At 44.7% G+C, this 23,223-nt stretch overlaps 2 protein-coding genes across 4 annotated transcripts in view; one reads left to right on the forward strand and one right to left on the reverse strand.

Annotated features, from left to right (window-relative positions):
- Nucleotides 1-5,073, forward strand: part of itgbl1 (integrin subunit beta like 1) — a 150,340-nt gene extending 145,267 nt beyond the window's left edge. The window contains exons 11-12 of one of the 2 annotated variants that reach the window (XM_033023104.1): nucleotides 4,367-4,484; nucleotides 4,578-5,073. In XM_033023104.1, coding sequence (XP_032878995.1) covers nucleotides 4,367-4,461 — 95 coding nt within the window. In that variant the 3' untranslated portion in view covers nucleotides 4,462-4,484; nucleotides 4,578-5,073. Of the gene's footprint in view, nucleotides 1-4,366 lie in introns of both variants that reach the window. The other variant, XM_033023103.1, reaches the window with a different exon arrangement.
- Nucleotides 5,074-19,387: 14,314 nt separating this feature from the next.
- Nucleotides 19,388-23,223, reverse strand: part of fgf14 (fibroblast growth factor 14) — a 469,680-nt gene continuing 465,844 nt past the window's right edge. For both annotated transcript variants that reach the window (XM_033023106.1, XM_033023107.1), the window contains exon 5: nucleotides 19,388-22,735. In XM_033023106.1, the coding sequence (XP_032878997.1) occupies nucleotides 22,599-22,735 (137 nt within the window). In that variant the 3' untranslated portion in view covers nucleotides 19,388-22,598. The remainder of the gene's footprint in view (nucleotides 22,736-23,223) is intronic.

A 23,223-nucleotide genomic window follows, 5' to 3' on the forward strand; every position in this document is an offset into this window, starting at 1 on the left:
TTTAATGATATACTGCAATTTGCAATAAATTTATTGCAGAATTTTGTAGGTGGCCTTGTGTGACATTTCAACTGGAAAAATGAAAATGTAGTTAACTATTTAATGACATTCAATTAAATATTCATTGGAACCAGAAATCAGGCAGGAACGCAAATGGCAGATGCATTCATGATTTCAATTATAATGCAACTTTCCTGGAGAGTTAATATCTTTCATCCAAACATCATTGAAAGCCTCAGAGTCGTGACTATAATTATTTGTAAGGTACATTTTGTACATTCAATGATTTTCCAGATCACTTTGTAAAGGCACGTATATATCTTGGTGTAAGTCGACTACACTGCTGGAGCACCACAGTGGTACACATTTAGTACAGCTACTGCCTCACAGGTCCATCGACTCGAGTTTGATCCTGACCTTGGTTGCTGCCTGTGTGGAGTTTGTATGTTCTCCCTGTGGCCATGTAGGTTTCCTCAGGGTTCTCTAGTTTCCTTGCGCATCCCAAAGACATGCATTAACCCAAAGGTTAATTTAACACTGTATTTTGCCCCCCTCAGTATGTTGTAGAAGAGGTGTAGAATCTGAAAGAGTTGATGAGTATGTGGGGAGAAAAAAACGGGATCAGTCTGAAGAAGCGTCCCAACCAGAAACAATTCAGTCAAATGACCATTTCCCTCCACAGATGCTACCTGATCTGCTGAGTTCCTCCAGCACTTTTGCCTTTACTCAAGATCCCAGCATCTGCAGTCTCTTGTATCCCCAAATGGGATTAGTGTAGCCTAAGTACAAACAAGTGGGCGATGGTCAGCGTGGACTCATTGGGTCAAACTGTCTGTTTTTGTGCTATATCCCTTTATAGTCATTACAGTGGATTTTTTTCCCCCCTAAAAACACAACTGTTGCCGGAAAAACATGTCAAAATCACATAATCTAGTCAGATTAGCACATGAGACAAAAAATAGAAAGGGCAATTCAGTCAGATGTCCCAGAAATTCTCTAGATCTGGGCAAACGCGGGGAAAGTAGAATATGTGTAGTATGTAAATAGAAAAAGACTAGCAAAAGTTAATGTGCGTCCCTTGCACACTGATGCTGGAGAAATTATATTGCTGAGTGGGAAGTGGCAGGGAAGTTAAACAAATATTTTGTATCTCTCTTCATAAAAGAAGATAAGAAACTCTCCTAGAAATAGCAGGACGAATGAGAATGAGAATGAGAATGAATGTGAAGCAGAAAGATATTAGCATTCGTTAATAAAAATGGGATTAGGGAATATTTGGGCCAAAAATCCAATAAATACCCTGTATCTGATAATCTGCATCCTAAAGTTTTGTAAAACGTCAGCTGAAGAAACACTGGATGCAATTGTTCGTCATCTTCCCAAATTCCGTAGATTCTAGGATGGACCACACATTCTGGAAGGTGGGAAAATATAATCCAATTGTATAAGAAAGTAGATCAAACAAAACAGGGAAATGTGGATCAGAGGTCATGAAAATGTTGGAATCTATTATGAAAGAAGTACTAACACCACTTAGATAATAAGAATAGAATTTTACAGCATCAGCTTAGGAAAGGGAAATTACGTTTGACAAATTTATTAACATTTTTAATGTTGTAAAAAGGGGAAAGTGGTGAAAGTGATGCATTTAGATTTACATAAAGCCTTTGATAAAGGGCCACAAAAGAGCACATGCATTTGGGGTAAAGCACTTGCGGGGACTGAGGGTGGTTTTTAGTGGACAGAAACGAGGGAGTAGGGATAAAGAGGACAGGTTGGGTTGGGAAGCTTTGACTAGTGAGGCGTGCTGCAATTAGCTTTCCAGGAGGCAGTTGTGGGAAATAAAAGCTCATGATAGAGTGATATAGAGTGTGTAAACAGCCGGCCAAAATACCCCATCTACACTAGTCCCACCTGCCTGTGTTTGGTCTATATGCCTCTAAACCTATGCTATCCTATGATGTAGGGATGCATTGTTCACATTTTGGAGAAGGTTTACTAGATTAATACGTGGAATGACTGGGTTGTCCATTGTGGGAAAGTTGGACAGGCGAGGGTCGTATCTGCTGGACCTTTGAAGAGTGCGAGGGGACTGTATTGAAACATAGAAGAGCCTGAGGGGTGTTGACAGGGTGGTTGTGAAGAGGATGTTCCCACATGTGGTCACTCGCTAGAATTTGGAAGATTGAGGGGGGATCTTATAGAAACGTACAAAATTCTTAAAGGGTTGGACAGGCTAGATGCAGGAAGATTGTTCCCGATGTTGGGGAAGTCCAGAACAAGGGGTCACAGTTTAAGGATAAGGGGGAAATCTTTTAGGACCGAGATGAGAAAAACATTTTTCACACAGAGAGTGGTGAATCTCTGGAACTCTCTGCCACAGAAGGTAGTTGAGGCCAGTTCATTGGCTATATTTAAGAGGGAGTTAGATGTGGCCCTTGTGGCTAAAGGGATCAGGGGGTATGGAGAGAAGGCAGGTACAGAATACTGAGTTAGATGATCAGCCATGATCATATTGAATGGTGGTGCAGGCTCGAAGGGCCGAATGGCCTACTCCTGCACCTATTTTCTATGTTTCTATGTTCTAAAGTAAGAGTTGCAGATTAGAGGTAAGGCAAAATCTTTTCTTTCAGAGATTTGTGGGTCGTTGGATATTTTTAAAGTAGAGATGTAGGTTCCTAACAAGTGAGGGTGTGAGATGTTACCAGTGACAGGCAGGAAGGTGGACCAGAAGGTACAGTCACACCAGCCATGCCCACAAGGAGCTAACATGAAGGGGCAAACGCCTTGCCTTGGCAAGGCCACCAGCATAATCAAGGACCAGTCTTCCTCTGCTCCCCTGGTCTCCCTCTGCTCCCCTCTCCCATCAGGCAAAATGCACAGAATTGTGAAAAAACATACTTGCAGGCTCAGGGTCAGTTTCTTCCCAGTTGTTATCAGGCAACTGAACCGTCCTCTCACCAGCTAGAGTGTGGTCCTGGCCTCCCATCTACAGTACCTCATTGGAGACCTTTGAATGATCTTTTATCGGTCTTCAATGTTATATCTTGCACCAAATGTTGTCTCCTTTACCTGTGCACTGTGGCCGGCTTGATTGTATTCATCCATAGTCTTTTCTTTGACAAGATAGTATGCAAACAAAATCTTTTCACTGCACCTTGGTACACGTGACAATAATTAAACTAAACTAAACTAAACTAAACTGAACTAAACAAAACTAATGGCTTCAAATTCCCAAAGACTGCTCAACTGCAGAATTATAATATGAATCCATAATGATCATATATAGGTTGAACTAGTTAGGTCTTTATTCTTTGGAGCGCAGAAGGTTAAGGGGGGACTTGATAGAGGTCTTTAAAATGATGAGAGGGATAGACAGAGTTGACGTGGATAAGCTTTTTCCATTGAGAGTAGGGAAGATTCAAACAAGAGGACATGACTTGAGAATTAAGGGACAGAAGTTTAGGGGTAACATGAGGGGGAACCTCTTTATTCAGAGAGTGGTAGCTGTGTGGAATGAGCTTCCAGTGGAAGTGGTGGAGGCAGGTTCGATTTTATCATTTAAAATTAAATTGGATAGGTATATGGATGGGAAAGGAATGGAGGGTTATGGTCTGAGTGCAGGTAGATGGGACTAGGGGAAAATAAGTGTTCGGCACGGACTTGAAGGGCCGAGATGGCCTGTTTCCGTGCTGTAATTGTTATATGGTTATATATGGTTATATGGTTATATGATCAATGTGTGGAAAGGTTGGATCTTCTTTCTTAATCATGTTCATCCTCTCATTGTCAATGGATACCATTACCTCAGTTGACCTTTAGCACCTTTCCCAAAGTGCCTTGTACTGAACGGTTTCCTGGGTACTTTTCAGAGGAAGTTCGGTGTCCCCTTGCAGCCTGTCTGGAGTCACGTTTGAGTCAGACCAGGTGGCGGAATTACTTGAACAAAGGACCAGATGGATTTCCACAACAACTTTGTAGTTTTACAGTCAATATTATCATAGTTGGATCTTATCACCGGTAAATGTAGCTGAGTTTAAGTTCCACAGCTGTTGTGTGGGATTTGAACTTGTGTATTCAGATGATAGTCAGATCCTCTGGAATAATGGTTCACGTTTAACCATTCTGCTACTGTTTCCCCTGATTTCAATAACACGCTGTCCCATTAAGAAGCATAAAACACAGCTGCTGGATGCAGTAAATGGAAATCTTTAAATCGGCAATTAATTCATATCTTGAAACTCCAGCCGGTCAGGCAGCATCTGTGACGATGGAAATCGGCAGTTTCCTGTTTGTTTTTTTATTTTGGACTTCTGGAGATGCTGGTCTGCACTATAATTACAACACTGATGCTGTCTCGTTGCAGGCAATGGCGTGTGCAACTGTGGAATCTGTGACTGCTGGGATGAATGGACTGGGAATGCCTGTGAGATCTGGATTGGGGGACCGGAGAGCTTCTGAAGGTTCAACGGGAACAGCAAAAGGTGCTTTAATTTCTACCACGGATGATTAAGGATATTTCGATATGCACTGCACTCACCAATAACCATCTGCACTTGCTAATGCTTCCATTTTAGGACTGTTACTCGCCAGCGGCCATGTACTGGAAGAAGATACTGGTTCCACCAACACCACAGCCTAAGTGGCAAGATGACCTTTAATAATAAATAGTTATTGGCCTGGGAAATCTGACAAGCATATTACTGTCGGGAATGATGCATTTTAATGACTAGCTTCAGTAACGTATAAGCTGCACATACGTAGGCAAACAGTTTCCTTGTATACAACGCAAAATGCCTAGGAATTGAGGTCACAAAGGTCACGTGTTATTCAGGTTATTATTAAATGGCTAATTACGGGGATATACCGTTGACAGTAAATCTGTAAATGGCTCAGAGTTTCGACTGATCTACAAATAACTGGAGCAATAAACACAGATTCCTACAGTGGCTGACGGTCGTTGATTAAGTGTTTAAACGACATCTATAGCTTCCTAATATTGTCTGCCTTTAAGCGTGCATTTATAAAGATTTATTTACACTTTGAATAAAATGAATGACACTTTTAAGCAAATCGGTGAGCCTCTCTGGTTTCTAAGCAATTCCAAAACATCGATTCACTTGCACGATGACAGATTATTTAAAAAAAAAGGTAATTTTCTTCATTAAAATTCTTTTAAAATAACTCTGTTCAAGCTATATGATAAAATGGTGTTGCCACCTACATCACAAGTGACGCAACATTGCACATAAACCTGTCCTTTGGGTTGCTTCAAAATAACATATCGTACACGGACAATCCCTTTTATAAATTTCCATTTATTAAGAATAATGATGTGCTTTTATTGGTAACTGCTATTTTTAGAATCCATCTTTCTGATGTTACTAATGGGCTCCAACAGTTTTTATGATCTGTGGATTACCAAAGCACTTTGCAGCCTCACGCAGGAATCTTTTGAAGTGTACTCATCGTCGCGAGGGTGTAGGGGACATTGCAACAATTGTACACAACAATTGTACACACACTGTGATTATAATCAGATCATCGGTTTTAGGTGATGCTGACAGAGGGACACATATTGGCCTGTAAAGCGAATGACATTTAATCTCCTGCCTCCATCACATGACCAAAGAGGCATTGATTAGTTGTGTTCAAGAAGGAACTGCAGATGCTGTAAAATCGAACGTACACAAAAAAGCTGGAGAAACTCAGCGGGTGCAGCAGCATCTATGGAGCGAAGGAAAAAACCTGAAGAAGTGTTTCAGCCCGAAACGTTGCCTTTTTCCTTCGCTCCATAGATGCTGCTGCACCCGCTGAGTTTCTCCAGCTTTTTTGTGTACCTGGCAATGATTGGTTGTTTTGAAGGATCACCATTTTATGAAAGCCAATCTGTAAACATGAACTAGAAGCAGAAAACACTGCAAACATTCGGCAGGTCAGGCCAGTGTTTGTGAAGTCGTGAGGAGAGAAAAGCAGAACTATATCTGATGAAGATCAAAGACTTGAATCGATAATAACTCTCCTTGTCCCTCCACGGACACTGCCTGACCTGCTGAGTGTTTGCAGCATATTTTGTTTCTAGTTCATGTTTACAGATTGGCTTCACAAAAAGCTGATTAAAACACTTAATCAATGCCACCTCACTCCTCTGGCATCATCTGGTATGAAATTTCAGATTTCTAGCAACTGCAGTTCTTTTGGTTTTAATCGATCTTTAAGCATGCCTTGTTTGATTTCACATCTGAAAAGCCTCGCCTCCTAAAATGAAACATTATTTCTGGAGGGGCACCTCAGGCAGATCTACTCTCTGAAGATCGAACATTAGAAGGAAAATATGGTGGAGGCATCTGGCCCGTGAAAGAATTTCCAAATAGTCCACACTCCTGCTCTTTCCCCACGGCCCTATATATCATTGCTGTTTATCGTGTACATATCTGATTCCCTCAATTGGTGTCAATAAACGGAGAAAGTTGTACATCATATCCATTAAACAGAAAAGTGTGCAGTGCTTCCCTTAAAAGTTGGAAATGTCCTTGAGACCTGCAGCTAATGTAACGGTACTGAAAGCCAAATTCATTTTCATCGTGGATTTAGTCACATTGAAATTGATGCATTAAAGCATGAACAGTGCTTTCCTGGGAGAGGAATTCATTATTGGGAAGGCTTTCTTGTCTCAACATCATGACTGAAAGAATGGTCAGTCAAAGGCAGAAATGCTTCTCATTAAAGTAAAAGGACCCACCTGGAAATGTGCTTTAAGTGGAGAGGTCGCTGTGGAAAGAGCAAAGCTTCAGGCAATAAGATGCCAGTTTCAGACCTGGGACCAAGCCCTTCAGATGTAACGCCTAGTCCGTGTACCTGGCTCAAATATTCAGCAACAAATGAGAGAGAAATGAAGGAAAATTCATTCCAACAGTAGGAAATGCGTGATGATGAACTAACTGCTTCTAAAACCATGCTTTATCATAGCTGAGTATCATACAGAATTGTCAAAGATGTTTTGGTCACACGTGGGAATCTGGTAGAGCCACTGCCTCACAGCTAGAGTGATCTGGGTTTGATCCCCATCTTGGGTGCTGTCTATGCGGAGTTTGCACGTTCTCCCAGTGACTGCGTGGGATTCCATGTGCGCTAGTTTCCTCCCCACACCCCGAAGCATTGCGAATTAACGGTGCTTTAATTGTCACATACGCAACTGCACAGTGAAATTCTTTTTGCACGTATTACACATGCTGGCGCCGCCATTTTTGGCGCCATTGTTCAAATTCCAAAGTCCAGTCGGCCCGCGTGCTTGGAGTACTGGAGCCGTTCCCGCGAACTGACGTCCCTCTCCTCTCCTCTCCTCGCCCGGCCACCTTTATGTCTCCCAGGGGTGCCTCTTGCAGTCGACCTTGAAGGAATTAGTAGGTTAATTGACCAGGGTAGAATACCCCTAGTATATGGGTAATTGGTAGAATCGAGTGGGGAGGAGTTGATGAGAAAGCAAGGAGAATGAAATGGGATTAGTGTAAATGTGTGCTTGTTAGTCAGCGGGGACTCAGTGGACCAAAGGACCAGTTTCTGTGCTGTGTGACTTGATTACTCTGTTAATTAATCCTTAGTACCACTGTGAGTCATTTGGAGACATAAAATAATGTAGATGTGGGAACCTGGAACAAAAAAAATAGGCTGATGTTTCAGGAATAGACCTTTATTGCTATCAACTATTGGTCTTGCCAGAGTTTACTCTGCACTCCCTGGGTGACGCGCCATTGAATACATTCAAAGGAGATGGTTGATGGTTTTCGAGACATTGTGTGACTCCGAGTGATAGTATGAGAAGATGGGATAAATGCCTTCTGTTTCTACAATACTCTTAACGTCATAACAAGAGGAGTTGAGTATAGGAGCAAAGAGGTCCTTCTACAGTTGTACAGGGCCCTAGCGAGACCACACCTGGAGTATTGTGTGCAGTTTTTGTCTCCAATTTTGAGGAAGAACATTCTTGCTATTGAGGGAGTGTAGCATAGGTTCGCGAGGTTAATTCCCGGGATGGCAGGACTGTCATATGTTGATAGAAGGGAGCGGCTGGCCTTGTATACTCTAGAATTTAGAAGGATGAGAGGATATCTTATTGAAACAGATAAGATTATTAAGGGTTTGGACACACTAGAGGCAGGAAACATGTTCCCGATGTTGGGGAAGTCCAGAACCAGGGGCCACAGTTTAAGAATAAGGGGTAAGCCATTTAGAACGGAGATGAAGAAAAACCTTTTCACACAGGCGGTTGTGAATCTGTGGAATTCTCTGCCTCAGGAGACGGTGGAGGACAATTCTCTGGATGCTTTCAAGAGAGAGTTAGATAGAGCTCTTAAAGATAGCAGTCAGGGAATATGAGGAGAAGGCAGGAACGGGGTACTGATTGTGGGTAATCAGCCACAATCAGTGAATGGCGATGCTGGCTCAAAGGGCCAAATGGCCTAATCCTGCACCTATTGTCTATTGTCTATTGCCTTTCAGGATATCCCAATGCACTTTACAGCCAATGAAATATTTTTTAGGTCAAGCTTGTTATGCTGGAAACTCAACAGTTAATATACTGGCAGCAAGCTCCCACACATAGAAATATGATAAAGACCAGAACATTTGATTAAGTATTGTTGGCTGAGATATAAATTTTGGTCTCTGTACACTGGTGGTGAAGTGGTCCTATGGGAAATCGATGACACCTGTCTGAAGGATGTAGCCTTTATTTTTAAGTATTCATTTTTCAGAATGTGTGCATTGTTGGCAAGGCCAACATTTATTGCCTATCCTCAACTGCCCTTGAGAAGAGAACGATGAGCCGACATTTTTCAACTTCCTCTGGTGAAGATGCTCCTACAATATTTTGGGAGAGGAAGGTTCAGGATTTACGTCCAGTGACCTTGCAAGAACTGGTGATATTTTCCAAATTGGGTTGGTGTGGGACTTGGAGGGGACCCCGCAGGTGGTGGTGTTCATCTCTACCTGCTGCCCTTGCCAGGTGTCAGGTGCTGTCAGAGCAACCTGGGTGAGTAAGTGCAGGGCGTTTTGTAGTCTCTGTGTGTGCTGGTGGTCGGGAGAGCGATGCTCAGGGTGCCGATCACATTTACTGCTTTGTCGAGCAGTAGGGATGGTGATGAGCTCCTTAAAAGTTGTTGGAGTTGGCCTTTCAGTTTAGAGGTACAAGCCCTTTGGCTCACCAAGTCCACGCCGACTAATGATTACCTGTACACTATTGAATTGAATTGAATTCTTTATTGTCACAATGAGGTCCCCCCTCACATGACAAGTCACAGTAAAATTATGCAAATAGTCACCACATAAAGGGCACTTACAAAGTTACAATGTATGAGTGCAAGGTCCCCCTTGTTCTCCCCCCCCCCCTCTGTTCTCCCCCCTCCTCCCCCCCACCTCCCCCCTTCACGGCAGTCCCCCCCCTCCATGCCGAGTCCTCCTTTGTTCACTAGTTCTATGTTATCCCAATTTCGCATCCTACACACCAGGGACAATTTACAGAAGCCAATTAACCTACAAATGTGCATGTCTCACGCAGTCGCAGGGAGAACGTGCATAGAACATGTAATAATAATAATAATAATAAATTTTATTTAATGGGCGCCTTTCAGACATCTCATGGACACCTTACATAGTAATCGGAATAACATATAATCGGAATATAACAAGTAATAAAGACATCACAGAGACACAAATTAAAAACAGAATTCAATCCAAAAACAGAAAATCAAAAACACAGTGTGAAGAGAGAGCAGCGGCAGCCAAAGCGCGCCAGCGTCCACTCTCTCTTCACGGCAGCCATCTTGGACACAGACCTACAGGACTACAATTAGACAAAAAAATCATCCCTCCACAGTGGATAGCACTGTGGGGGAAGGCACAATGTCCTGTCCCCACCCCATGTTCACCCCAAAGTCAGGCCTATTGAGGCCACCGCAATTGCCTCTACGGAGGCCCGATGTCCCTGGCCGTTCTCACCGGGTGGTCTTGCCCTGGCGTCGGGAGAGTCCTTACGGCGGCTGGGCCACCTGGAACGGCCGCTTCCTGGTTGGATCCCGCAGCTGCCGAAGCCGACAAGGCCGCGCCGGTTTGGAGCTCCCAGGCTCCCGATGATAAAGTCGGCGCCGCCTCTCCGCACTGCCGCCTCTTCGCACGCCGCCTCTCCGCACTGCCGCCTCTCCGCTCCGCAGACCCGCAGCCCGGAGATGTTGCTCTCGGCGGTCCAGCTCGCCAGAGCTCCAGCGCGTCGCTCCAGCGCGGCGACCAAGGCAAGGCATCGCCCGCTCCACTCCGCTCCGCGATAGCGCTCCAACACTGTGCCGCCGCCGAGGCCGAGGTGCTGGGCGGTCCCCGCCAGGAAACGGCGCTCCAGGCCCGCAGGTAGGCCACGAGGACGGGTTGACGGGCAGCCCGGAGAAAAGGCTGCCACACCGACCAGGTAGGGACCTAGAAATAAAGTTTACACCTACCCCCCACATTAAAAAGACCATATCCCCAACAAACAAAAAACAGGACTCACTAAAAACTATTAAAAAAACGGATTTAAAACGGACGGCTGCTGGCTAGCAGCCGTTCACCAAGATGGCTCCTCCTCCATTTCACACAGGCGGAAACTGTGGTCAAGATTGAAACTGGGTCTCTGGCATTGTAAAGCAGCAACTCTACGGCTGCGCCACTTTAGTTTAGTTTAGAGATACGACGCAGAAACAGGCCCTACGGCCCACTGAGTCTGCATTGACAAGTGCTCCCCGCTCTATCCTGCACACACTAGGAACAATTTACAATTTCACCAAGCCAATTAGCTTACAACCCTGTACTTCTTTGGAGTGTGGGAGGAAACCAGAGTTCCTGGAGAAAGTTCACGCAGGTCATGGTGAGAACATACAAATTCCATGCGGACAGCACCCGTTGTTGGGATCGAACCCGGGTCTCTGGCACTGTAGCCGTTGTGCCACTGTGCAACCATCATCCAGGCAAGTGCAGAGTGTCACTTACACCCCTCAGTTGTGACTTGTAGATGTTGGGGTGGCAGGAGGTGACAGTCACTTGCCCTTGTGAAGATCATATCTACAGTATATGCGGTGCAAAGAAAGTGACAACTGAGATTTTTATACTGAAGTATTGGACAGGGACTTGAACCTATGACCTTCTGACACAGAGGTAATCTTGCTATTTCCTGAGCCACAATCGATGCAATTGTGAGCCACAACAGATGTTATTGAATGCCTCGTGGACATAGCAAGCTAAGTGGCTACCACCGGTTCCCACATGGTATGACCTAATGAAAATATAGTTTTAATATATCATTTCCAGAGTATTTTTTTGAAATTTCTATTTTCCTGGGAAGGGACTGGAACAGGTGAGGATTTGCTGGCCGCCTGGCCCTCGTTGGCCCAAGGTGGTGGCAACATTACTTTACTGCTTATTGGCAAGACATGTCCGTAAGTGTCAGGTCATAGTAACATAAGGATCATAAGTGAGTAGAATGCGACCATTCGGCCATTCGGTCCATCAAGTCTACTCCGCCATTCAATCATGGCTGATCTATCTCTCCCTCCTAACCGCATTCTCCTGCCTTCTCCCCATAAACTCTGACACCTGTACTAATCAAGAATCTATCTATCTCTGCCTTAAAAATATTCACTGACATGGCCTCCACAGCCTTCTGTGGCAAAGAATTCCACAGATTCACCACCCTCTGACTAACAAAATTCCTCCTCATCTCCTTCCTAAAAGAACGTCCTTTAATTCTGAGGCTATGACCTCTAGTCCTAGATTCTCCCACTAGTGGAGTGGAAACATCCTCTCTACATCCACTCTATCCAAGCCTTTCACTATTCTGTATGCTTCAATGAGGTCCCCCCTCATTCTTCGAAACTCCAGCGGGTACAGGCCCAGTGCTGACAAACACTCATCATAAGTTAACCTACTCATTCCTGGGATCATTTTTGTAAACCTTGTATTCTTGAAAAACTTGTAAACTTTGTCTTCTAAACAGGTATTCTTGTAAAGTCAGGGCCACTATTTATTGTGCAACACTAATTAATTATGATAATGCGGGATGCCATTCATCCCATCAAGTCTATGAAGCCTCTTGAGGGCAATCCGATCAATCTAATTCCCCACTTACTTCCCCATATCGTATTCTCTCCCACATGCCATTTACCTCCCCCCCCTGATTATATGTCATAGAGTGATACAATGTGGACACACGTCCTTCGGCCCAACTTGCCCACACCAGCCAACATGTCCCAGCTACACTAGTCCCACCTGCCTGCGTTTGGTCCTAACCCCTCTAAACCTGTCCTGTCCATGTTCCTGTCTAACTGTTTCTTAAATGTTGGGATAGCCCCAGCCTCAACTACCTTCACTGTCAGCTTGTTCCATACACCCACCACCCTTTGTGAGAAAAAGTTACCCCTTAGATACCTATTAAATCTTTTCCCTTTCACCTTAAACCTATGTCCTCTGGTCCTCGATTCACCTACTCTGGGCAGGAGACTGTGTGCATCTACCCAATCTATTCCTCTCATGATTTTATACACAGATTCTTCTGTCACGCACCCTGCAAGTCTTTGGGATGTGGGAGAGAACCGGAGCATCAATGGGGAAACCCATGCGGCCATGTGGAGAACCCGCAAACTCCACGCAGACAGCACCAGAGGTCAGCAATGAACCTTGGGAGCTATGAGCCAGCGGCTCCACTAGCTGCACCATTGTGCCATCTTGTGTTGGAGGACAGGTAAATTGTTTGGATGTGGAGTCACAGTCGGCCAGGCCAGGCAAGGGGCTATAATGGCCAGTGTTACCACTGTTAATAATGCTAGTAGTTTTAGAAGGTTACATTAATTTAAATTCTCCAGTTCCCATGGTGGAACACAAACACATGACTCTAGATAATCAGCCCAAGAGCATTACAAGTACCATGCTGGTGTGGCTTCCTTTCAACCTAGGTGTCTGTTTTTAACTAACATCTCATGAATAAACATTGACTGCCCTTGCCTAACATCACACAAGATAGAATGTTTTTTACCCAGTCAAACACCAACCAATCTCCCAGTGCAGATAGATTTTATTTCCAATTATGGGGCAACCTGGTTCCAGCACATGGACAAAGCAACAATTAATCACAATTCGGAGTGACACGGAGTGTGAAATAAATTCCCTTGTGCTGAAATAATTCCACGTGTGCCCTGTGCCTTAACATATAACCTGCAACACTGCAAACCGCAGGTCGTACTTTGCAGACTTACTTTACACATCTGGAATTTAATGCGAAAATCTAATTTAACGGCGAAATATGGAATTTAATGCAGAAAAATATGAGGTGTTGCATTTTGGGATATCTGACATGGGCAGGACCCACACAGTGAGTCGTAGGGCACTGGGAGTGTTGTAGAGCAGAGGGATCTAGAGGTGCAGGTGCATAGCTCCCTGAAGGTGGAGTCACAGGTAGATCGGGTCAAAAAGGCTTTTGGCACATTGGCCTTAATTAGCCAGAGTATTGAGTATAGAAGTTGGGAGGTCATGATGCAGTTGTATAAGTTGTATAAGTGAGGCCACATTTAGAATATTGTGTTCAGCTCTGGGCACCATGTTATAGGACATTTAGGAAAGATGTTGTCAAATTGGAAAGGGTTCAGAGAACATTTAGGAGGATGTTGCCAGGACTAGAGGGTCAGAGCTATAGGCAGAAGTTGAGTAGGCTGGGTCTCTATTCTTTGGAGCGCAGGAGGATGAGGGGTGAACTTATAGATGTCTATAAGATCATGAGAGGAATCGATTGGGTAGATGCACAGAGTCTCTTGCCCAGAGTTGGTGAATTGAGGACCAGAGGACATAGGTTTAATGTGAAGGGGAAAAGATTTAATAGGAATCTGAGGGGGTAACCTTTTCACATGTGTATGGTGGGTGTATGGAACAAGCTGCCAGAGGAGGTAGTGGAGGCAGGGACTATGCCAACATTTAAGAAGCAGTTACATGGATAGGACAGGTTGAAGGGATATGGACCAAATGCTGGCAGGTGGGACTAGTGTAGCTGGAACATGTTGGCTGGTGTGGGCCAGATGGGCCGAATGGCCTGTTTTCACACTGTATCACTCTATGATTCCATCTATCAGTGAAGGGTTTGTCGACTTGCTCATTCATGCCGACGCCCATTCCCAGAACTCGGGGACAAAGGTAACCCAGACGTGGAAGAGGCAGAGAATCAAGGCGAAGTGATCCATGTCACTGCTGTCAGAAGCAGGAAACGCATTTCCTCAATTGACCAACTGGCCGGAGTTTTTGTGGACATCTTCAACCTCGCACTATTACGGTCTGGGGCCCCTTCCGGCTTTATATGGACATCTGTAATATCAGTGCTTTAGAAGGCAAATTGGGCCGCACAGTGGGGCAGCGGTAGAGTTCCTGCTTTACAGCACCAGGCACGCAGGATCGATCCTGATTACAGGTGCTGTCTGTACAGAGTTTGTACGTTCTCTCTATGATCACGTGGGTTTTCTCTGGGTGCTCCTGTTTCCTCCCACACTCCAAAGACGTACAGGTTTGTAGGTCAATTGGCTTCGGTAAAATTGTAAATTGTCCCTAGCGTGTAAGATAGTGTCAAAGTATGGAGTGACCACTAGTCGTGGTCACTCCATACGTGCGCTGGAACTTGCTGGCCCTCCACTCCGCTCTGGACCACTTGGACAACAAAAACTCATATGTCAGGCTGTTATTCATCGATTACAGCTCGGCATTTAACACCATCATCCCCTCCAAGCTGGTTACCAAACTTGCAGAACTGGGTCTCTGCGCATCCCTCTGCAATTGGATCCTCGACTTCCTCATTCACAGACCACAGTCTGTTCGTATTGGTGGAAATGTGTCAGCCTCGATAACAATCAGCACGGGAGCACCTCAAGGCTGCGTGCTCAGCCCCCTGCTGTACTCACTCTATACTCATGGCTGCATAGCCAGTCACAGTGCGAACTCCATCATCAGGTTCGCTGACGACACCACTGTTGTGGGACGTATCACTGATGGGGATGAGTCAGAGTATAGAAGAGAGATCGAGCAACTGTCCATATGGTGCCAGCGCAATAACCTGGCCCTTAACACCAGCAAAACCAAGGAACTGATTGTGGACTTTGGAAGGAGGAGGAGGGGGACCCACAGCCCCATTTATATGGTTGAAAGGGTCAAGAGCTCAAAATTCCTGGGCGTGCACATCTCTGAAGATCTTTCCTGGTCCGAGAACACTAATGCAATTATCAAGAAAGCTCATCAGCGCCTCTACTTCCTGAGAAGATTACGGAGGATCGGTTTGTCAAGGAAGACTCTCTCTAACTTCTACAGGTGCACAGTAGAGAGCATGCTGATCGGTTGCATCGTGGCTTGGTTCGGCAATTTGAGCGCCCTGGAGAGGAAAAGACTACAAAAAGTAGTAAACACTGCCCAGTCCATCATCGGCTCTGACCTTCCTTCCATCGAGGGGATTTATCGCAGTCGCTGCCTCAAAAAGGCTGGCAGTATCATCAAAGACCCACACCATCCTGGCCACACACTCATCTCCCTGCTACCTTCAGGTAGAAGGTACAGGAGCCTGAAGACTGCAACAACCAGGTTCAGGAATAGCTACTTCCCCACAGCCATCAGGCTATTAAACCTGGTTCGGACAAAACTCTGATTATTAGTTACCCATTTTCTGTTATTTGCACTTTATCAGTTTATCTATTCATGTGTGTATATATTTATATTATGGTATATGGACACACTGATCAGTTTTGTAGTAAATGCCTACTATGTTCTGTGTGCTTAAGCAAAGCAAGAATTTCATTGTCCTATACAGGGACACATGACAATAAACTCACTTGAACTTGAACTTGAAGTCTAAAGACTCTTTGACACTATTATACCATTTAATGTCTAAAGTCTAAAGAAGAGCAAAGTGACGTGGTTTAATGACTTAATGTTTAGTCACTAGGGGTGCCTCTGCCTACAGTCCATTTGTTTTTTAAATATTTAAAAAAAAATTTAGTCAGTTTTAAAGTTTGTTTTGGGGAATCTTTAACTTTTCTATGTGGGGGAGGGGGGGCAGGATAAGGGGGAAACTGTTTCCCAGTCGCTTGCTGGCGGGGATGCGACTATTCTCCGAGTCGGGTCCTCGCCCCCCCCTCCTCGCCCCCCCTCCTCCGGAGCTGCTCCAACATCGCTGAGCTGTGGTTTGGGAGAGCTTCCAGTGCGGGTGGCTCTGAACAACATCGCGGAGTCCTGGGGCCCTTTGCCGAGGGCCGCCAGCGTTGCATCTCCTGTGGACTTCGGGAGCCGCGGACTCCGGTAGGAGGTGCCCAACTCGGATGTCCAAGCCGCAGAGGAGGTCATCCAGTCCCGACGTCGGACTTCCATCACCCTGGCGAGCGGGCCTGAACATCGGGCCGCCCGGAGCGGTGAGAGCAGGGGGTTCGGGAGCCCCCCCCCCCCCGACCACGGGAGGACAACAGGGGAGGACGACTGAATTTTTGGAGCCTTCCCTCAAGAGTGGGAATTTGATCCCGCTGTGTGTGGATGTCTGTGTTCAAAAAAAACTATTGTGTCCTGTACTCTTTATTATTTATTTGTATTGCTGTATGGCGACCACACATTTCACTGTACCAATTGGTACATGTGACAAATAAATGTATCTTGAATCTTGTATCTTGTACCTACCTGTGGCACTCACGTCCAGTGTGATGGTGCTTTGAGAGGTTCGTTATGATGCCTAACAACTGCCTTGGTAAAGACCTGGGTCTACCTCAATTCACGTACCTCCACAACAGATGCTCTCCACAGGTTTTGGATCATTTGAACAATAAGATCACGTATGTCAGGCTGTCTGTCGTTCATTGACTACAGTTCGACGTTCAACGCCATCATCATTCTTAACTTATCATTAAACTCAGCATACTGTATCACTGCTCATCCCTATGTAATTGGATCCTCAACTTCCTCAGCGACAGACTTCAATCAGTATGAATTGGCACCAACACTTCCTCCTGAATGACCACCAACTCAGGGCTGCCTCAAAGCTGTCTGTTCAGTGCCCTGCTCTACTCTCTCTAGACTTAGCCAGACACTGACCCCAATCTTTAAATTCCCTCACGATACCACCGTTGTTGGATGAATAATGGGAAACAATGATTTACAGTACAGGAGGGGCATTGAAAATCAAATTGAATGATGACCGAGCAACAATTATGCTCTCAACATTAACAGGACCGAGCAGCTGATTGTTGACTTCAGGAAGGGAGAGCTAAGGATCCACGAACATGTCTTCATTGATAGGACAGCAGTGGAGATAGTCAACAGCTTCAGTTTCCTGGATATGCATACCTCTGAAGATCTGTCCTGGACCAAGCACATTGATGCAATCATAAAGAAAGCTCATCATGCCCCTGTTTCCTTAGAAGAATGGGGAGATTTGGCATGAATACTCTATCGAGAATACTCATGAATACTCATCAAGAAAGGACAACAACGCCTATACTTCCTCAGACAGCTCAAAAAGTTCAGAGTCCACAAACACCTCCTGGTGCGTTTCTATCAATCCATCATTGAACGCATCATCACCTCCTCAATCACAGTCTGGTACGGAAACACTGACAGCCACTCACTACACAGAATACAGCGCATTGTCTCCAAGGCCTCCAGGATCATCAACTCCCCCCTCCCCTCAATCCATTCCATTTACCTCCAACGTACCTCAAAACGGGCAATAAAGATCATCTGGACCCCTCCCATCCAGCAAACCACCTTTTCCAGTCTCTCCCTTCAGGGAGGCGCCTCAGGTCACTTGCTACAAAATCCACCCGCTTTAAAAACAGTTTCTTCCCCTCAGCAATAAGAACACTCAATTCCCTCCAATAACAGACAATACTAAGGACTTTTGATGTATACAGTGTCTTGTCTATGGTCTTTGTCTGTTCTTTTACGCTATGTATTGTTGGTGAGATTTGTGATTTGTGATGTGGTATGGATGCACTTTATTACTGTGATCTGTGTTGTTATTAGTGTTAATGTGACTAAAGCAGTGTACCATCATGTACCGAACCCAAATACCACCAACCCTGGTCGTGTGGCAAATAAAGATTCTATTCTATATAAGCCTTCTAGACCGCTAAGATCTTCTGAAACCAATCTGCTAGTGATTCCCAGAGTAAATACAAAACATGGGAAAGCAGGATTTAGTTACTATGCAACAAATAGCTGGAATAAACTTCCTGAAGATTTAAGACTTGCCTCAACTTTGACCACTTTTAAAACAAGACTGAAAACTTTTATGTTTACTTTAGCTTTCAGCTAAATCTTAACTACATTGCACTTTTAACTTTTGCACTTTTTATAATGCATTTTTAATTTTGTTTTTCTTTTCTTTTAGTTCTTCTATTTTATTTCATTTTATTATTTCATTTATTGTATGACATGTTTTTATGTGAAGCACTTTGAGTCTGCCTCGTGTATGAAATGTGCTATATAAATAAAGTTGCCTTGCCTTGCCTCTATTCTATTCTATTCTATTCTATTGAACTTTTGCAGGTGTGGCAACCTGACTGGTTGCCACATAGTCTAGTTTGGTCACTCCAAACGCCCAGGAACAACAGAGACTGCAAAAAGTGGTGACCTTTGCCTTGTCGATCACAGGCATTGACCTCCCCACCATTTAGGATTTGTACAGGAGGCATTGCCTCAAAGAAGCAGCTAATACCATTAAAGTCCCACAGACGAGGCCATGCAGTCATCTCGCTGCTACCATTGGGAAGAAGGTACGGGAATCTGGGAACCGCGATCTCCAGCTTCTTCCCATCAACCAAAGATAGACACAAATTGCTGAAGTAACTCTGCAGGACAGGCAGCATCTCTGGAGAGAAGGAACATCACCATCAGGCTCTTGTACCACACCTCACCCCTAAAACCATAATCCTACCTCTGTAAGGATGTATAATGCACTATGTTTTTGTTGCACTACGCACTTTGATTTACAGTGTAATAATGGTCTGGTCACCTCGTATCACTGATAATTTATTGTCTAGTTCATTATTGCATATTTATTTGTATTGTTATTGTGGTATAGTAAATAAGCGGTATAGTATATAAAGATATAGTAAGTGAGAATTTCATTGTTGTGTATAGATAGATAGATAGATAGATATAATTTATTGCCACGCAGCCAGGCTGGTGGAAATTTGGGTTGTCTGCAGCGATACAATAGTAAAGAACACACAACCACAATAAAACTGTAACACAAACATCCACCACAGCATTCATCATTCATAGCTGGTGCAAATGACAATTAAACACTCTTGACTCTTGATTTCAGTGATGCAAAGTTCCTGGGCCACAGGTTGAACAGTATCTTCATATAAATATTTTATTCAATATGTTGTATTTGGGTGTACAACAAATGATAATAAACATTTAAACTGTACAATGCAGACAAACTCTTTTTTGCATATATGTATGTAAATTTTAGTAATACATACCAACAGTTCTTGACACATACAACCTACTACATGCAGTTCTGTTTGATCACTGTCACCCTCATCCCATGCGCCATATGGGACAAGAGACAAAATAGTAACAAAGGCAGAAAGAATAAACAATCCCTCTGCTCCATTGTTTCTTAAAACGTGATAAGAATTAGCTTGTCAAGGACAACCATTCATTTGGAATAAACACTCTCACGAACAACTCATAAAACAACTAAAGAATAAAAGAAACACAGAAGGGGTTAACAATAATATGCTCATTGTCATTTACAAAAATAAATTCAGCCTAGGTTTAACCAGTCAACTGGTTTGCAAGGGTCATACTGTTGGTTCCACTGTCGAATATTTGCGTGCTGTATGTTGTCTCCAGGAACTATTGCCTTCCCTCAGTTTTATAATCAAACACTCATGGGATTTTACTCTTGACAGTATTTAATTTGGTCAGTAACAGAGACCCCAATAGCGGCCGATGTGCTTAAACCTTTTTTTTCTCTACATTGTTTTTAAAAAAAGAGGAAATCAACACAAATCTAGTTTCCTTCCTTGGAACAAACGATGAGATAGAAATTGCTAAAAGTTATCAGGTGTCATACATTAGCAGCCTAGCAGCAGCATTGCGGCATTTCCAATCTGCAGAAATTAGAGTTTGTAAAATAAATCAGAAATATTAGACTTACTAAATTACTAAATAGTTTTCAAGCTTGTAAGAACTACGAAACCTGCAGCTTGACAGTCCTTGTAATGCAGCAACACTTGAACCATCGACACTACAGTAAACATGACAAGGGAGTGAGAATAGTTGCTGTATTGGGCTCAACATTGAGTGATCAAGAGAGCTGTCAGAATGGCTTCAATTAGCACAATGCTTGCCTTCCAGAGTTCATGTTTTTAAAGCCCTATTCATCAGTTTCCTGGACCCTAAATGAACCATTACCTCCCTGATATAATGAAAACTCACCATGCAGTACACTCCATTACTTTCCCATTTTCAACTGAACTCGATATATTCACACTTGGCTCTGTATGCTTTTACCCCCCCCCCACCAAAACACATCATCAATGATTTTCACTAAGATGAATCGTGTTTCATTAATGTTAAGTGATATCCACTGGGCCATGAATTTCACGACTCTAGTCTTTGTTCTGAGGCAGTGCTGGTCGTAAACATGTTTGAAAAGTAATTTTGATTTGACTATTGAAGCTTTAGTTTTGCTGTATAGGACAGTTATGACTTCATTTAGCTGATATTGTCAAGGTGTGTTGTATTCCCAAAGATTTCACTTTGCTTTTTAAGGACAGCTTTTCCTGGATCAATGATATTTTTCGCCATTTCACCCAGCTAGCTAACCCTTTGAGGTAATTAAGAACTTTGCTACTTTTTTCATCAGAATAAAGCACTTAGCACTTGATAGAATTGGGGTAGAACAAATAATTAACAAACAAATCTAATGCATGTTAAAATTACTACCAGAGTTAAAATAAATAAGTCTTATGTTGGTTTGTCCTGCACTTTTAACACAATTGCAGCAATCTAACTACCAGAGTAATGTAGACAGAACAGTTTTGGGTCTTTCTCAATCAATTAATTTCCACTTTTCTGAGGGAATTTGGAACAGGAAAATGGAGCATTACACATGTTAAAATAATATCCAGCTTTCTGGCAGTTTTGTGATAATTAAAGCAACTGAATTATTTTGGACAAATGAATGAATTGAGGATTGAATGAACCATAGCAACCGCCTCCTCGCCCACTGGGGCTCTTGGTTTGGAAACGCTTGGGTCAAGTGAATCACTGACTGCTCAGCAGCTCAGAAGGACATGCTGCTGCCAAGAGGTACATTGGCTCACCAAGGACAATGAGCAGCACCACTCACTGAGCTTAAAGAAAAAAAAGTCAAAGAACCCTCTCGTACATCATTCCCACAACAGCTGTAGTCATTTCTCTCCTCCTCTTCCCAAGGGAAGCAACGGAGGCCTATTGTGGGACACTCCTGTTAGCTGGTGGGCCAGAACCAAAATGGCTGCCTTGGGTCACACTTTCCAATGTGGACAGAAGTCGCCTGGTGTCTCAGCACCTGCCTCAACAAAAATGGAAGGCCAGTTTGGCCAAAGGGACAAAACTCATCCATGGCTCAGGGAGGGTGTCGCTCAGAACCTTGCATGGGGGTTGCTGGGCAGGTGATGGAGGGAGGGCCCAGGTCTCAATGTGGGGCACCGCCCATTGGGCAAGGTGAGGGGCATCACTGTCAGGTACGGGTGCGTTCCCACAGAAGAGGTGGCGGAGGAGCTTGGCGCCCCCCCACAATCCCTTCTGCTGCCCGCGAGCGATCTCCATGGGTGCAGGACAATTTATCAGCCAGTGTGCAGGCCTTCTCGTTCACCGTCCGGCTCATCAGCCCTCAGCGGGGTGGTAGTGCTCACCAAGATCCCCGTCACCCCTGGTGACTGGGTTGCAGTTCCAATTCAAAACCACGGCCCTCTTTCAATTCCCTTCCCCTTCCTCCCCCCCCCCCCCACTCTTGTCTTGGTCTTCTATAGCGGAGAACATAACCCACACAGCAGGTCTCTGCAAGAATAAAAGAGGTTAAGGATAGAGCAGCTAGGTGTAAAAAAATGAGAGAGAGAGAGAGAGAGGGGAGGGGGGTGAGGGCTTGTTCCTGAACAAGCAGAGATTTACAGCAATGGTCTGAGATCCAGCTGCCGACAGCTCTCACACAGCGAGCAAGCCTCCTCCGGACTGGATTCCCTTTTGTTTGTGGTCAGCAGGCAATGCACCAAGAGTAGTTGTGAGATAGATCATTCTCATGGAGTGTCACAGTTAACAGGGAACAGGTACAAGGCATTCATCCAGTGTCTGGGAACAACATCCATGGTCTGAGTTATCCAGGTTTCTTGTCGCGGGAGGAGCTACGCATTGGGATTTATCCGCTTGCAATGAGATAGTCAAAGACTGCCACGAGCAAGAGGTCGCTGGCTGTTTCTGCTCACGGACATCGGAAGGCGACAGTCTGCCAGGGATAAATCGCCCAACAGAGCAGTGGTTTACGAATTGCGTCCTCTCCAAGACCCGGCAGGCTATGTCGACTTGTTTTTTTTAACTTGTTTGCCCCCGTTCATTACAGCAGAAGTACATGTGCTTTTACCCGGAGTCATTGTGTTCTTCAGGACTGTCTCGCCGATGTCATGCAGCGATGGCTCACGATACATGGCGACTAGAGGGGAGCGGGGGAACAGAAAACACAGAGTTAGGTGAAGCAGCGTTCCTGGTGACAGTCAAACAGCAACAACAACCCACCATTGTAAATCGGCCTGTACTCCCCTTGAAACTAGTGGTGGTCTGTGACGTTTAACAGGAAGTTATGGAACCAGAGAGTAAAGGGCCTGTCCCACCAGCATGCGATTGAGGCGTGGTCGCTTGAGGCGTACGGCCTCGCGGGGCCGGTCCAATTCAACCCACGGAGGCGTGTGGAGTTGTGCGGGGCTGGTCCCGACATCATACTCACCAATCAGCTGGGCAGGAGGCAGGCCGACTGAATTTGGACGTCGTACGGCGTCGGGCGGTTACGTCATCACGCAACGGCATGCCGGGCGGTGACGTAATCGCGCAACGCTACGTGCTAGGCGTACGCCGTCAAGACACGGCGTACGACGTCAAGATGCTGCGTACGGCCACAATGCGGCTGCGGGCCGACAGGCCGTT

This window comes from Amblyraja radiata, chromosome 6 (genome assembly GCF_010909765.2).
Source record: "Amblyraja radiata isolate CabotCenter1 chromosome 6, sAmbRad1.1.pri, whole genome shotgun sequence".
NCBI classification, from domain to species: Eukaryota; Metazoa; Chordata; class Chondrichthyes; order Rajiformes; family Rajidae; genus Amblyraja; species Amblyraja radiata.